Here is a 14,850-nt window from a genome sequence, read left to right on the forward strand (position 1 = left end):
ACATGAAGTTACAGATCAATAAGAAAATAATAGTCAAACAACTATTATTATTAAAACTATTTTATGGGTAAAACTCAAACCGCATTCGAGGCTCTCCATCTACCGACTCAAATCGCGCAAATGATACATAACCTTAGCCTGTGGACCCTGGCAAGGTCCTCCAACACGAATTACCTCTCAATTTACCTCTACCACTGGACCACAGCAAATAAGTGAAGGGCGCATAAAAGGGAGTGAAGGCATCGAGATGAGACGACCACGAGGAAGAGGGAGGATAGCCGATGGCATGGGGCGACATGTAATGCCTTGAAAGAGGAAGAAACTAGGTGAAGGTGAAGCATGAAGGATCACGAGCGTGGGCGTGCGACTAAATGTGTAGGGGATGCCGTGAGACTGAGGAGTAGAGATTGGGTCTGGGTGAGGCCAACAAAGATTTATGAGGGAGGCTGAGAGGGTGGAGAAACGATTTATGAGGCCACTAGCGCATCTTCCTCTCTGTCTCTTGCTCCGTCTCGCTCTCGAAATTGACTTGTCGAGGCTTTTGTTTCGGGTTCTGAATGAACCATCATTCTGTAAGAGGCACAGGCTAAAGATGAAATGACCGAGCTTATGCTCATGGGTAAAACTCAAATTTTCATTTTTTGAGCTTTCCATTTTCGATTTTTGACAGAGTCTTTTCCTTAAACGGACGCTACCCACTCTCGAATCAAGTATATGTTATCTTACAATTTCCCTAAACCATATATGTCTGGAAAACAAAAATGCTGCATTGAGAATTATAGCTTGAAACTAACGGGAAAAATGCGCTTCAAGATTTCGGCAACTATAAGGTGTGTACTTTATTTTATGGTATGTGTAGCAGGTTGAACACTGTGCTGCATGTGGTGATGTTGGCTTTCAGGAAGTTGCTGTGACCTGTGATTGCTTCAATGCTCGTGAAAATGAGTAAGTATATTTATATATATTCTCTTTTTTTCTTTTGAGTTTCTTGATGTTTTATGTATTGCTCTTTCCCCTTGGTTCTCCTTGATGAAAAAAAGTGAGAGGGAAAGAATTAAAGGGACCTATCCAAAAAGCAATTATTGTTTCCTTAAAATGTTGGATAAAATTGTGCATTAATTATATGCGCTTCATAAACCATGCATACCAAATCGATTTTGTGAACAAATTTTTGCTTGTGCCTTCTTCTTGGTGATCTTTGAGGGTGTTTGATATTAATGTTGCAACTACAGATCATAAAAGCATTTTTTTTTAAAATATGTTGATTAAAATTATATGAAACTATTAAAAATTCTAAAACAACATTAAAAAAAGGGTGGAACTTGCTTTTAAAATGATATAAAATAGTGCTTTTCTGAAAAGCAATGTCAAATTGACCATAACCCCGCATGTGTTCTGATATTCTGGTTGTTGGCATTCTTTTTATTTTCAAATTTATTTTATTTATCTTCTCTTCAGATATTGCACACATTACAACAGCTTGGCAATTCCAGAAATTTGGTTTTGTGAAAAATGTTGCAATAGCGATCACTTAGGTTTACCAGAATTCAGTCCAAGGGGAACTTCTTTTGATTCTTTGTGTTCAAGCCCCATTGGGGTGGCTATCCATGGGAACAAAGAGATTCCTTCAGGTCAGGAAGAACCAACTCATGCTGGAGATGATGCATTTTCATATGGGAAGGCAAAGCAAGTAATCAATGGAATCTCTACAGTGAAATCTCACTGCCCTACAAAGTTTTCTGGCAAGAAGGCAGAGCAAGCATCTAATGAAACATCATGCCCATCTTTCTCAATAAAGACACCTTCATTTTCTCTGAACCATTCAGGCAACGAGGCTGAAAAAACTACTGATGGCAGACTGTCTCTGAATTCTCTAACAGATAAACCTACACAGCTGCCTAAGTCTTCAGGCATGAAGGCAGAACAAGCAACTTATGAAGGATTGTGGTCATTTTTCTTACCACCAGAACCTCTGTCCTTCACGCATGATGGTAAGAAGGCAGAGGAAGCAATCAAGGACGGGGTTTCTCTATCTTCTTTAACGACGAAACCCCCACCACCCCCTAGGCATTCAAGGAAGAAGCTTTCAGGCAAGAAATTATTGAATTGTCCTGCATGAGTTATTCATTTGTTGTAATTATATACTTTTCATTTTCTTTTCTAAAATCTACCTTCATTAAATGCAAGATGGTTATTTTTATATTTCCCACTCTCTTTGGTGCAATACTTAGTAGAGAACATCAAGTATATAAATTAATGAACAGAACTGTTATATCAGACAACTATGATCTGCCATAAAGAAATCATAGATCAAAACAGCAATGAATTACTTTTGTTAGCTAGCTTTAGGTTCTTCTCTTGCAAAACTTTTTCTCTCATAATTGATTGAGCTCAAATAGGCAGTTGATGATAATTAAAACCAGATTTGGTTTTGAACATCTCTATCTTTATTCCTATCCTATATCATATGTTATCCACTTGCTTTTCCCTGATATTATTCTCTAGAGAAATGTATTTCTCTTTGACTTGCATCACTAGAATGAAAGTTCAATTTAGAATAAATTATCTGCTAATTAAAAAAAAAAAGAATGGAATAATTTTACCCTTTGGTAAGAAAAATTTGACATGATGCACTTTTAAAGAGGTACGTGAGAGGAAAAAAAGGTTATTGTTAATGTTGTACCTCAAGAGAAATTCAGACAATCAACATACTTGGTTTATTCAATATCTTCCATTATATGTGGGCTGTTGTTTTTGTTATCTCCCTTGAACACTTAATAAAAACGGATTGGTAAATGAGAAATTGTAAGTAAATCAACCACAAAAGACTAAACCAGATATATACACAAAGAGAAATGAATAATGACTGATTTGTTTTTAAGTAACGCAGATTACTGAGCTTGAACAGACTGGAGTTGAAAAACTTCCAAAAAGAAATTAAATACCTTTCTTTGGGTTTATGATTTTTTTTTTCAATTTATTCTTCTATTCCCGTGACTGAATTAAAAAAGTGTAACGTTGAGTTTTTGAGTTAAAAAAAAAAAAACTCAATACAAACTTGTTTATTTATATAGTTTGACTTCAGTTTGCTAGTTTTTAATGGGTCATGAAATGTTAACTGAAACCTATATATTCCAACAGGCTCATAGTGTTGGATTAGATTATGTATACTTCAGCTTGCTGTAAAACAAAAAGTTCAGCAGTCAATCTTGTCATACACAGGATCATGAGCGTTTGCTACATAGCATGGTCAAGAGAACGACGATAACTTGCAATGTTGTGTAAACCAATTGCTTTTCATGACCTCATCACACCATCTTCACATAGCTATACACTGCCATTGAAACTAAAATAAACATTAACCTTGATGTTTTTTTTTTTTTTTTTTCTTGAAACATCTCTTTTCCCTCCCTCTTAAAAAATTTGGCCTACGGCATTGATAATCATTTGTATTTGGGTTATATCCTTATTAGACATGTTCATTTTTTGAGTTGCACCAGGTCCAATCAAGTCTAGGATTTTCACCGCTTTCCCTCGTGGACTGTTACCCCCCATTATTTGATGCACCTTTTTTTTTGGTTAACATAAAAGCCATTCCCATTGTTACATATTGGTAATGGCTGCTACTGGTCATTATGGTCTTTATGGCCATTAAGTTACAAAACCTGCTTTCTTTGAGACAGCAGCCCCTCTTCCCTAAGCTGCTGACACTTCCCTGTCTACAAATAACCTTTTGAGCTCCTGACTTTGATTTCTTCAACCAATTCAAAGTTAATTTCACATTTTATTGAGGATCAAGAGAAAAATCATATGGAAAGGAGTATTCTTCATAATTTGCACTAGTCAGTTAGCTTTATTGTTAATAGATGATATAAACCACGTATTCAAGGTATTTATTTGATCTATTTATACTTATTAATTAGTTGAATATTTTAATGCTACTCGATTTTATTAATATCTATTAGTTTCAAATTTTGTTTTAAAAATTTGTGTCGAGGTAGGCCATTGCGTCATGTTTTGGCGGTGACAATGACAACCTCATTTGTTCACATGGCTTGACTGTTATTGTGGCCATGTTGACCTAGGTTTGAACTAGCTCCAAAGGTTGCCTAATTCATTGTTCAAGCTCAGACCAAGTGCAAAAAATTGATAAAATACGTCAAAATTACATGTGATTTATTAGGTTAGGCTAGGTTGAGCCTTAAAGAAATATAAATCATAAACCTAGACCACTTTGTAGTTGGGCCTTGATGGGGCTGCATTAAGCAAATCCCTAGGTCCGTGAAAAAGTCTGTCATGGACCCATTCATTGGGAAACAAAATGCGTGGAGTTCACACCTAGATGGACTTTTACTGGCAGCATCCTTATTAGTTATATTTTAATTATTATTTTTCACTTCCTAGTTATGTTTTAATTAATATTCATTTTTGGTAATAAATCTTGTGTAAACCTCTCTTATAAGAGAGGTTGTAGAAAGAGATGATTCTCCTTAATTTCAATTAATCTGTACATGGGTATATATATACAATTGATTCGTGTAATTGTGTTCTACTAATTAGGAAGAAATCTTAAATAAGAAATCCTAAATAGGAATACAGAATACAGAATATACAGAGAAATAATATAGTGATTGACTTTCCATAACACTCCCCCTCAAGTTGGAGCATAGATGTTAATCATGCCCAACTTGTTACAAATGTAGTCAATCCTAGCTCCATTCAGAGCTGTTGTGAAAATATCTCCTAACTGCTCTCCAGTTTTGATGTGTCCTGTTGAGATGATCTGTTATTGAATCTTTTCACGAACAAAGTGACAATCAATCTCAATATGTTCGGAAACATCGAATTATAAGCAATATGGAGAGTAGTTTGATTATCACATCACAATTTCGCAGGCAGGGAGGTCTTAAAACCTGTCTTATCTAGTAATTGAAGTATCCACATTACCTCACATACTGATTGTGCCATGGCTCTGTATTTGGATTCAGCACTAGATCAAGAAACTACACTCTGCTTCTTGCTTCTCCAAGACACCAAATTTTCTCCAACAAAAACGCAATATCCAGTAGTTGACCTCCTGTCAACCTTAGATCCAGCCCAGTCAGCATCTGAAAAACATTCAACATTCAAATGTTCATGATTACCATATAACAAATCTCTTCCTGGAGTACTCTTCAGATAACACAAGATTTGTCCCAAGGCTTCCCAATGAGCAACAGTTGGGGAAGACATAAACTGACTTACCACACTAATGGCATAAGCAATGTTAGGACGAGTGACTGTAAGGTAGTTCAATTTTCCTACCAATCTCCTGTGTCTCTCTGGATCTTTAAACAACTCACTATCCCCTGCTAACGGTTGTAAATTTGGAGTCATTGGTGCACTACAAAGCTTAGCACCTAATTTTCCTGTCTCTGTCAATAAATCAAGGACATATTTTCTTTTAGACAAGAAAATACCCTTCTTATTTCTCATAACTTCAATACCCAAGAAATACTTTAACAATCCCAAGTCTTTGGTCTGAAATTGGGTTTGGAGGAAGGTTTTAAGAGATGAAATACTTGCAGAGTCACTCCCAGTGATGACAATGTCATCCACATAGACTACAAGGAGAATTAGACCAGCCTCAGATTGCTTATAAAATACTGAGTGATCACACTTACTCTTTTGCATACTAAATTCCTGTACTGCTTCATTGAATCTTCCAAACCAGGCCCTAGGACTTTGTTTTAAACCGTAAAGAGACTTCCGAAGCCTACAAACTTTACCCAACTCCCCTTGAGCAACAAATCCAGGTGGTTGCTCCATGTACACCTCCTCCTGAAGATCACTATGAAGGAAAGCATTCTTGATATCCAATTGGTGCAGGGGCCAATCATATGTAGCTGCTAAAGAGATAAACAAACAAACAGAAGTAAGTTTAGCTACAGGAGAAAAAGTGTCAGGGTAATCAACCCCATATGTCTGAGCATATCCTTTTGCTACAAGGCGTGCTTTTAACCTAGCCACAGAATCATCAGAATTTACCTTTACTGTAAATACCCATTTGTAACCAATAGCTTTCTTACCAGTGGGCAAAGGCAACAGTTCCCATGTACCATTAGCATCTAAAGCCTCTATTTCTTCTTTCATAGCAGCACACCAGCCAGGATGAGACAGTGCCTCACCAACAGTATTAGGGATAGGAATAGAGTCTAAAGAAGTAACAAAACACCGAGAACAAGAAGACAATTGATTATAAGAAACAAAAGAAGAGATAGGGCAAGTACATGAACGTTTACCTTTACGAAGAGCAATGGGCAAGTCCAGATCAGAATCATGATCAGTATGAGGTACAGGATCTCCCAACGAAGTAGCTGGTGGAAGATCTGAGTCAGGAATCTCTAATCTCCTGGAATAAACATGAACAACGGGAGGTCGAGTAGGTCTATAGACAGAAGGAATAGGCTGTGGGAGAGGACTAGACATTGGTTGGACAGTATATATTAAGAGATCATCCTCCTCCCCTTGACTCTCATACACAGATGATTGAGAAAAAAATGGAGTGGACTAAAAAAATATGACATCTGCAGAAATAAGATAACGATTAAGAGTATGAGAGAAACAGCGGTACCCTTTTTGCAGCCGAGAGTACCCAAGGAAAACACATTTGAGAGACTTTGGATCCAATTTAGTAACTTGTGGACGAACATCACCAACAAAACAGATACAACAAAAAATACGGGGTTCAACAGGGAACAAAGATTTTGTAGAAAACAAAGCAGTATAAAGAATATCCCCATTAAGGACAGAAGACGGCATACGATTGATCAAAAAACATGTCGTAGAAACTGTATCCGCCTAAAAGTGTTTAGGAACTTTCATTTAAAAAAGAAGAGCACGATTTACCTCAAGAAGATGTCAATTTTTTCTTTCGGCCACGCCATTTTGGGATGAGGTATCCACACAGGAAGACTGATGAAGAATGTCATTTTGTGTCATATAAGACTGAAATTGTGTTGAATAGTATTCTTTGGCATTGTCACTTCTTAATATGCGCACAGAAATATTAAATTGAGTTTTGATTTCATTACAAAAGGCACAAAAGATAAAAAACAACTCAGAACGATTCTTCATTACATATAACTAGGTAACACGAGAGTAATCATCAACAAAAGTAACAAAATAACAAAATACAGTTTTAGAAGTAACAGAACAAGGACCCCAAACATCAGAATGAACTAACTCAAAAGGGGATGAAGCCCGTTTATTGACTCTAGACACAGAAGGCAAACAATGATATTTTGCAAACTGACACGACTCACATTCTAGTACTGATAAAGATTGAAACTGAGGACATAGCTTCTTCATGGTAGACAAAGAAGGATGGCCCAATCTACAATGAACTTCAAGAGGTGTTAAGGTACTGAGCAAACAAGCGACCGCGGTACATGATTTTCTAGAATATAGAGACTACCTGACTCATGTGTTCTACCAATAATCTGCTTCGTCGTAAGATCCTGAAACAAACACTAGTCAGAAAAAAAGGAAGCAGAACAATTTAAGGTACGAGTAAGTTTACTAACAGAAAGTAGATTAAAAGAGAATTTTTGTAGACACAAAACAGATGACAAAGAAATTGACGAAGTCGGGTTCGCAGTCCTAGAACTCATGACACAAGAAGTAGAACCATCAGCTAAAGTAACAGTAGAGGAAGTGAGATTAGACTGAAAAGCAGATAGAAGACTAGAATTACCTGTCATGTGATCTGTCGCACCAGAATCAATAACCCATTTGGATGAGGAAGACACAAGGCATGTAGTGGATTTACCTGACTCAGCGATCGCAGTGACAGGGGAACTGGTAGGCTTTAGAGATGCCTGATACTGAAAAAACTGTGCAAAATCCTCTGCAGATACCAAAATAGTTTTTTCAGAGGAAGATACTGTAGAATCCTCTGTTGCCATATTTGCCATCTGTGATGGCTGATTTTTCCTCTGAAGTTGCGGACAATTATATTTTGTATGACCAGGCTCATGGCAATAATAACAAATGACTCCTTTTGAATCCTGATTAGAACTAGCCTCTCCATTACACTGATACTTCTGTTGCTCCTCTACTTCCGCTTCTATTACCCTATTGTCCATTTGGATTACGGCTAATAAGAGTACTACTGGCAGCCTGTGAAGATTGGGTACTCTCTGTACGAAGGACCCGTGTGAACATTTCATGCAAAGAGGAAATCTCAGAACTAGAGAATCTGAGATTTAGCATTCTCATACTCTGAAGGAAGGCCTACAAGAAAACTCATAACAGTCAGTTGCTCCCGTTGGGCCTACTGAACTTTCACATCAGGATTAAAAGGCAACAATGTATTAAGTTCCTCATATACCCGTTTAAAATCCATAAAATAAGCCGTGAGAGACTTATTCTCTTTCTCAGCACGGTAGAATGCCTTACAAACATCATAAATACGGGAGATATTTCCTTTACCAAAATACAAAAAATCTAAGTAATCCATTAATTCCTTAACAAATTCATAGTGATTAATTAAACTAATTACCTCACTGTGAATCGAGTTCCGAAGCTGTAAAAACAACCGAGCATCCTCCCTTAGCCAAGTTTGTCGTGTATCATCCGTAGGTGGATCTTTAGTAAGGTGATCATCTTTATCAATGCTACGCAAATAGACTTTAATAGTCTTACTCCACTCCAGGTAATTTGAACCATTAAGTTTGTGTTCCGTGATCTTAGTCATCACCGGAATCATATCATAAATAACATTTTTATTGTCTGCTATTTATTGAGACAAAGAAAACTAACCGAAACGCTAATCTAAAGTGCTTACAGCAGCAAAATAATCCAAAATCACAAATCAAGCAAATACCGAAATAGGATCTGAGAGCCAAACCTCAAGAGTCCTTTAATGGTATACTGGATCAGGCAACAGCACACAGTGGTGGAATGAGGGGGATGAGGCGACGCCGGCGACGTTGATCGGAGTCGAAACGGCCGGTCGGCGGCCAAGGTCTCTCCTGAGCTGGGTGGTGAGAATAAATAGTCACCCTAGATAGATGACCTGATCTGATACCATGTAGAAAGAGATGATTCTCCTTAATTTCAATTAATCTATACATGGGTATATATATACAATTGATTCCTATAATTGTGTTCTACTAATTAAGAAGAAATCCTAAATAAGAAATCATAAATAGGAATATAGAATACAGAATATACAGAGAAATAATATAGTGATTGACTTTCCATAACAGAGGTCATTTGAATTAACAAAATTAAGCAGAACTATTTTCAATTAAATTGAGATATGGATTCTCTCTTCTCTAATGAGTCTAAGCTTTGAGCTTCCTTTTAACGAGCTCATGCTTTCAGCAACAATAGGTTGAGCAAAGAATTGAGGTAAAACAAAAGTTTTAGCTTTTGAATTAGATTTTATCGTTAACAAGCCGGTGACGAGATCTTAGACACGAGAACATAACAAATTGGTAGCCTAATGTCATGGGCAATTCAAACCCACAAGAAGAATTGAAGATAATTTTCCAAGAAATACAAGCACTGACCTAAGCTAGAGTAGTTCAAGTAGAATCCAAGATGAAGGCATGAGTGGCGCAATCAAAGGCAAGATTAGAAGCACAACTGGAGAATTTATCTAAGTAATTATAGGAATTCTTTCTTGGAATCAGTGGGAACCAATGAAGGGAATCAAACAAAGGAACGAGCAATGGTAGCAGTAACATAAATTTCGGCAATATGACTAAAGGAAGAACAGAGGCACGGCCCAAGAACTAGAATGGTGCCACAATATAATAAGTTAGATTTTCCAATGTATGATGGAAGCTCATTGAGTTGGTTACGCAGATGTGAGCAATTCTTATCCAATCAACGAACACCTAAGGGGGATAAAGTAGGACTTGCAACGTTTCATATGATGAGAGAGGTATAACTCTGGTTTTATAGATTAGAACAAGAAGAACCCCGAATATCATGAAACGCATTTAAAGAACATTGCAATTTGAGATTCGGACCTCTAGTCACTAGCAATCCTTTGAGCGAATTGGTTAATTTGAAGCATATAGAGATGGTGGAAGAATACCAATGTCAGTTCTAGAACCTTCTAGCCCGTGCAACAACAGTTCAGTATATCAACAAGTTGATTTGTTCACGGCAAGCCTAATAGATTCTCCGGATTGATGTAGAGATGCAAAATTCTTTGAGTTTGGTGACAGCTATGAACTTGGCAACAGCCTTTGAAAGAAAACATTTGTTGAGGCGAGACTTATAGGGAGAAAATTGGACAAATTCATGGTCCAATACAAGATAAACACCTACCCAATACAAGACAAACACCTACTTCATCAATTTTGCCTGTACCCATGGCTACCGTCAATCAGACCATTAGCACATCACAGAATTCTAGTTCATGAAGTGTTTTGTCTCCCTTTCTTAAAAGATTGAGCCGTATAGAGATGGCTGAGCAAAGAGCAAAGGGCCTTGTTATAGTTGTGATGAACCATATTCCTTCAAGCATCAATTTAAGAAGTAGTTTTGGTTGGTGATGGATGATTTAGAGGAAGCAACGGGAAAAAAGGACTATGAATGATTCATAGTCTTATTCTATTGTTGAGCTTGAGGACAAGTTCTTTCTCTAGGAGGGGAGTGATGTTATGAACACATTCATTAGGAAACAGAAGGCGTGGAAATCACACTTAGATGGACTTTCGTTGACAACATCCTTATTAACTATATTTTAATTATTATTTTCCCTTTCTAGTTATGTTTTAATATTCCCTTTCTAGTATAACTCTGCTGGTTTGGAATTCCTATTACTAGTAGGATTCCAATAAATCTTGTAAAAACCTCTTTTTATCAAAAGGGGATCACTTGAATTAATAAAATTAAGTAGAATTATTTTCAATTAAATTGAGATCTGAACTCTCTCTTCTCCAACGAGTCTAAGGTTAGGGCTCCCTTTTAACGAGCTCACGTTCTTAGCAACAATAGGTCGAGGAAATAATCGAGCTAAAGCAAAAGCTTTAGCTTTTGAGTGAGATTTCATTGTTAACAGGCCTGTGACGAGATCGTGGGCATGAGAACATAACAAAGTCTAAATGTCTAATCCTAAACTTCTGTCCAGGGATCCACATCAACTGGCTTACCTCTTTGTGGTCACTCAATCCTTTTTGTAATATAGTTCTTGACCCTATGTTTTACTCACTCTTGTTTTTGAGTTAATCATCTGTCTATTCCAAATAAACATTTGGTTTGCCGTGTAGTCTACCTCAACCACACTTCTGTTATTTAAATCTGATGGCTTGCTCAGTAAACTGCCTCTAATTATCTTCACTCCAAAAAATGAGTTTCATAGAGTTGTATGAATGTTGATTTGAAGGAGAAAAATAGAGCACTTCTTACACCAAAAGAAGCTAGAGTTTCAAGGAAACAAGAAGGAGCATGCACTTAAGTCGGGGATTGGGCTATCAATCTTTGTGATAGTTGCACCTTAATTAGTTATGATATTGGAATTAAGTTTGCCAAATCTGACTTCTTTGTCTCATTAATATGCCTATATTGATTTCATTCCTTTATATTAAATTATATCGTAGTCATAATTGTATCATCCAATGCAATAACTAATAACGACATCTCAAATACTACTGTATGTAACAGTGCAAAAACATCACATATATCACTTGACGTAATCTGATTAAATCGATTGGGTCCAACATTGTTTCTTTTTATATATAGGCTTATTGATTTAGACACCTCATGATCTATAAAATAAAGATTGTGCAATAGCCTGTAATCAGAAACCTAGTAACGATAATCTAATTTGTTAATTTGCTGATGCTTATGAATTGAATAAATGATTTAGAATTGTCAGAATTACTTGGAGAAAAGAATATTAGTATGACACCTTTAATGATATCTTGAAGCTTCCCATTTTGATAATGTTGTTCCCGACTAGTTATCCAGTCTCATGACACTTGGATTGACTACTGTATTACTAACTCTAAAGTGTATTTGTACAGGTGAAAAACACTACCTTGATGATGAACCCAAAACTTCTGACATCCAAGCAAAGCCTGTCAAGTATAATCTGCTTCAGTTTGAGAAATACCCTTCAAACCATCCTAAGCTTGAAGCTGTATGGAAGTAAGTAATCTCTTTCCTCATATTGTTGATCAGATACCCATCTGATTGCCTTAAAGGTTTTCCATAGTATGAGATGCGAGCTCTAGATGTATGTGTTTCAATAGCCTATCAATGGATTAATTTCTCTTATTAATTACACCCAACAACTTTACTTTGTAAATGGAATCATTGTTACCATTTTTATGATTCCAATCCATTTTGTCCACTGCTAGATGAGTTATGCTGAGATACTAGGCAATCTGATTGGATAATTATTGAATTGATAATAATATACATATTTACAGCATGGTTTTATATAGTATTTACTGACAGATTGCCAAAAAAATTAACAGTAATATCATCTATGTAATCAAAAAGTCCGAGCCATTAATTTTCCTTCCTTTTATCATGTAGTGGAAGCTTTGGGGTTCTTGATACGGTGTTCCCTGGAAATGGTTGTTTTAGGGCTCATCTTCCTCAGTGTCCATGGATTATTGATAGTAGAGCGTATCAGGTTGCCAAGCAAATGCCCAAAGTACTACAGTTTGAGCTGCGACCTCGTTGCAACATTTGGGCTGAGATCTTTAAGAATGATTTTGCTTTTGGTTGTGACATTTCACTTTATTTTTTTCCTGGAAATTCAGAGAGGTTCGTTTCAGATCTAAGATTAATTTTCTATACTGAAGAAGATGGACTCTTATTTATGTAAATGCTGGTACAAACTGTAGGTCTATACAGCAATTTGGTCACCTGTGGTCATTCATTGATAAAGAAGATCTAGTGATGAGGACTTGCATGAATGGATTTGAGTTATTAGTATTCTCATCTAAGCGATTGCGCTATGCTGATGGTGAGTTTTCTTTCTTCTCTTTCTTTCTTTTTTATTTTTTCCCTTTCCCTCGAGTGAACTTATTTTCATTAATTATAATTTTGTTGCTACTTTTGAATGATTTTATTTCATAAAAATATAGTAATATGCAAATTAATTTTCCATCTATATCATTATATTACTATATGTGAAAGGTGTGAAAGGTTTTTTTTTATTTTAATTTTATAATTCTTGATCTCCTATGCTATGAGACAAGCATTTGACCGCTAGGTTACTAGCCCAATGGTCAGATATGCAAACCTGTGAAACATGCTTATTTTCTTGTTTAGACTTTTAAATGTATTTATGCTAGTTTAACATGACAGTTTAGTTCATATTATTGTTGTTGCAGAGTTAAAATGGATATCCTTCCTATGGGGAGTGTTCCGTTTTGCAAAAAAAGAACATGTCTCTGCTAGCGTATCCAACAATAAGATATCTGAAGCTCATGCCTCTGGAGTTGGAACTGCAAGTAAACAGCTCCCAAGGAAGAAAACTAAAAGGTTCAACAGCCTTGAAGTTCCTCCTGGGTTCTTTAGGAAATCTGCTAGTGAGGATGCTCTTGAGGAAAGCTTTGATGCCTCTAATCTAGTGGAAGTTCCAGTGAGAAGTCATCCGGTAATTTTCTTTGTCCATATTTCAGTTATATGACATGCAGTATACTGACTTATTTAGATGAGAGAATTATCACTGTGTATGGTCTTAGATATCAAAATTAAAAGAGGATATGCTTTACAAAATTGGAAAATAAAATGAGAAAATCTTCTGGCAATTAATTAATGTTTTATTAGCATGCTTGTATGCAATTGTACTAGTCTGGCGGTAATATCAGGCAATGTGAGAATTGGACTCGATCATGTCAGTTAGTGATTTAGCTTGGGCCTTGGGGGCTTTATAAGTCTTTGGTTAGGCAATTTGAAAGGCCAAGTACATTCTTGATACTCAAATTAAATTTGCTTGGTAATTTAATTTCTACTTCACAGTTACTTGTGTCTTCAAAATTACAGGCTGTTTCTCGTAGCGCAGCCCATTGGGCTCGGGTTGCTCGTCGTAGGAGACCTGGCAAGCCCAACAAAACACCATGAGTTGCGCATATCAGGGAGGGTGGCCAACAGGAGATGTTGTCAATGAAGAATAACCATCATCTCTAGTTGTCAACTGAATAAGTTAACCAGATACTTGTACCGCAGACTGGTTTTTGAGTAACCGATTTCGTGTGGAAAACTGTAGGACCATCTTGCCTTTTTTGGTTGTGCCCTTTGTGACCACTCACCAAATTTGTTAAACTTGGCTTATTTTCCTTTTGTTGATGGTATTAAGGTTGGAGTTCATTTTCTATGTTCAGCAACGATTTTTCAGGTTCTGAGCTCACCAGCCAATTTGGATCATCTATGTCGGGTCCATTAGTTATTTTAATTAGTTCAAGTGCTCCATGACTGCACATTCTGTGGTGTTCTCAAATGCACATTCTGTGGTGTTCTCAAATGCATACTTCTTACGGCTCAATTGTCCATGATTAAATGGAGGCAGAGGGTAGCAGAGGATTGAACCTGCTCATCAATTCCCTCTTTTAAAATTTAAACGGTCAATTTTTTTGTAATCTACTAAACAGAACACGTATGAAGTGTAAACTTGCTGCAAAAGAGGAAGGTGTGGGATTATGACTTCTTTTTTTCTCTCAAAGATGGATATTCACGCACATAATTTATAGATAGGATACACCTCTTAACAAATTCTTGGCAATTTTACTAAGACATGAGAGTCTGAATGCTCAGTCTCACTAGGAGGTTTATGCAAGTTGGGTAACATCTACACACACTGGCTAATCCCTCTTAACTTCAAGTGTTTTTTTT

The 14,850-nt window shown here is 36.5% G+C and overlaps 1 protein-coding gene across 1 annotated transcript in view; it reads left to right on the top strand.

Moving 5' to 3' along the window:
• The window catches only part of LOC110647884 (uncharacterized), a 14,822-nt gene extending 481 nt beyond the window's left edge, over positions 1–14,341 (top strand). Inside the window, exons 2-8 of the mRNA XM_021801911.2 lie at positions 863–945; positions 1,459–2,090; positions 12,027–12,150; positions 12,544–12,777; positions 12,858–12,979; positions 13,350–13,615; positions 14,005–14,341. Of these exons, the coding sequence (XP_021657603.2) occupies positions 863–945; positions 1,459–2,090; positions 12,027–12,150; positions 12,544–12,777; positions 12,858–12,979; positions 13,350–13,615; positions 14,005–14,082 (1,539 nt within the window). The 3' untranslated portion in view covers positions 14,083–14,341. The remainder of the gene's footprint in view (positions 1–862; positions 946–1,458; positions 2,091–12,026; positions 12,151–12,543; positions 12,778–12,857; positions 12,980–13,349; positions 13,616–14,004) is intronic.
• Positions 14,342–14,850: the final 509 nt, after the last annotated feature.

The sequence above is a fragment of the Hevea brasiliensis genome, chromosome 17 (genome assembly GCF_030052815.1).
Source record: "Hevea brasiliensis isolate MT/VB/25A 57/8 chromosome 17, ASM3005281v1, whole genome shotgun sequence".
Taxonomy (NCBI): Eukaryota; Viridiplantae; Streptophyta; class Magnoliopsida; order Malpighiales; family Euphorbiaceae; genus Hevea; species Hevea brasiliensis.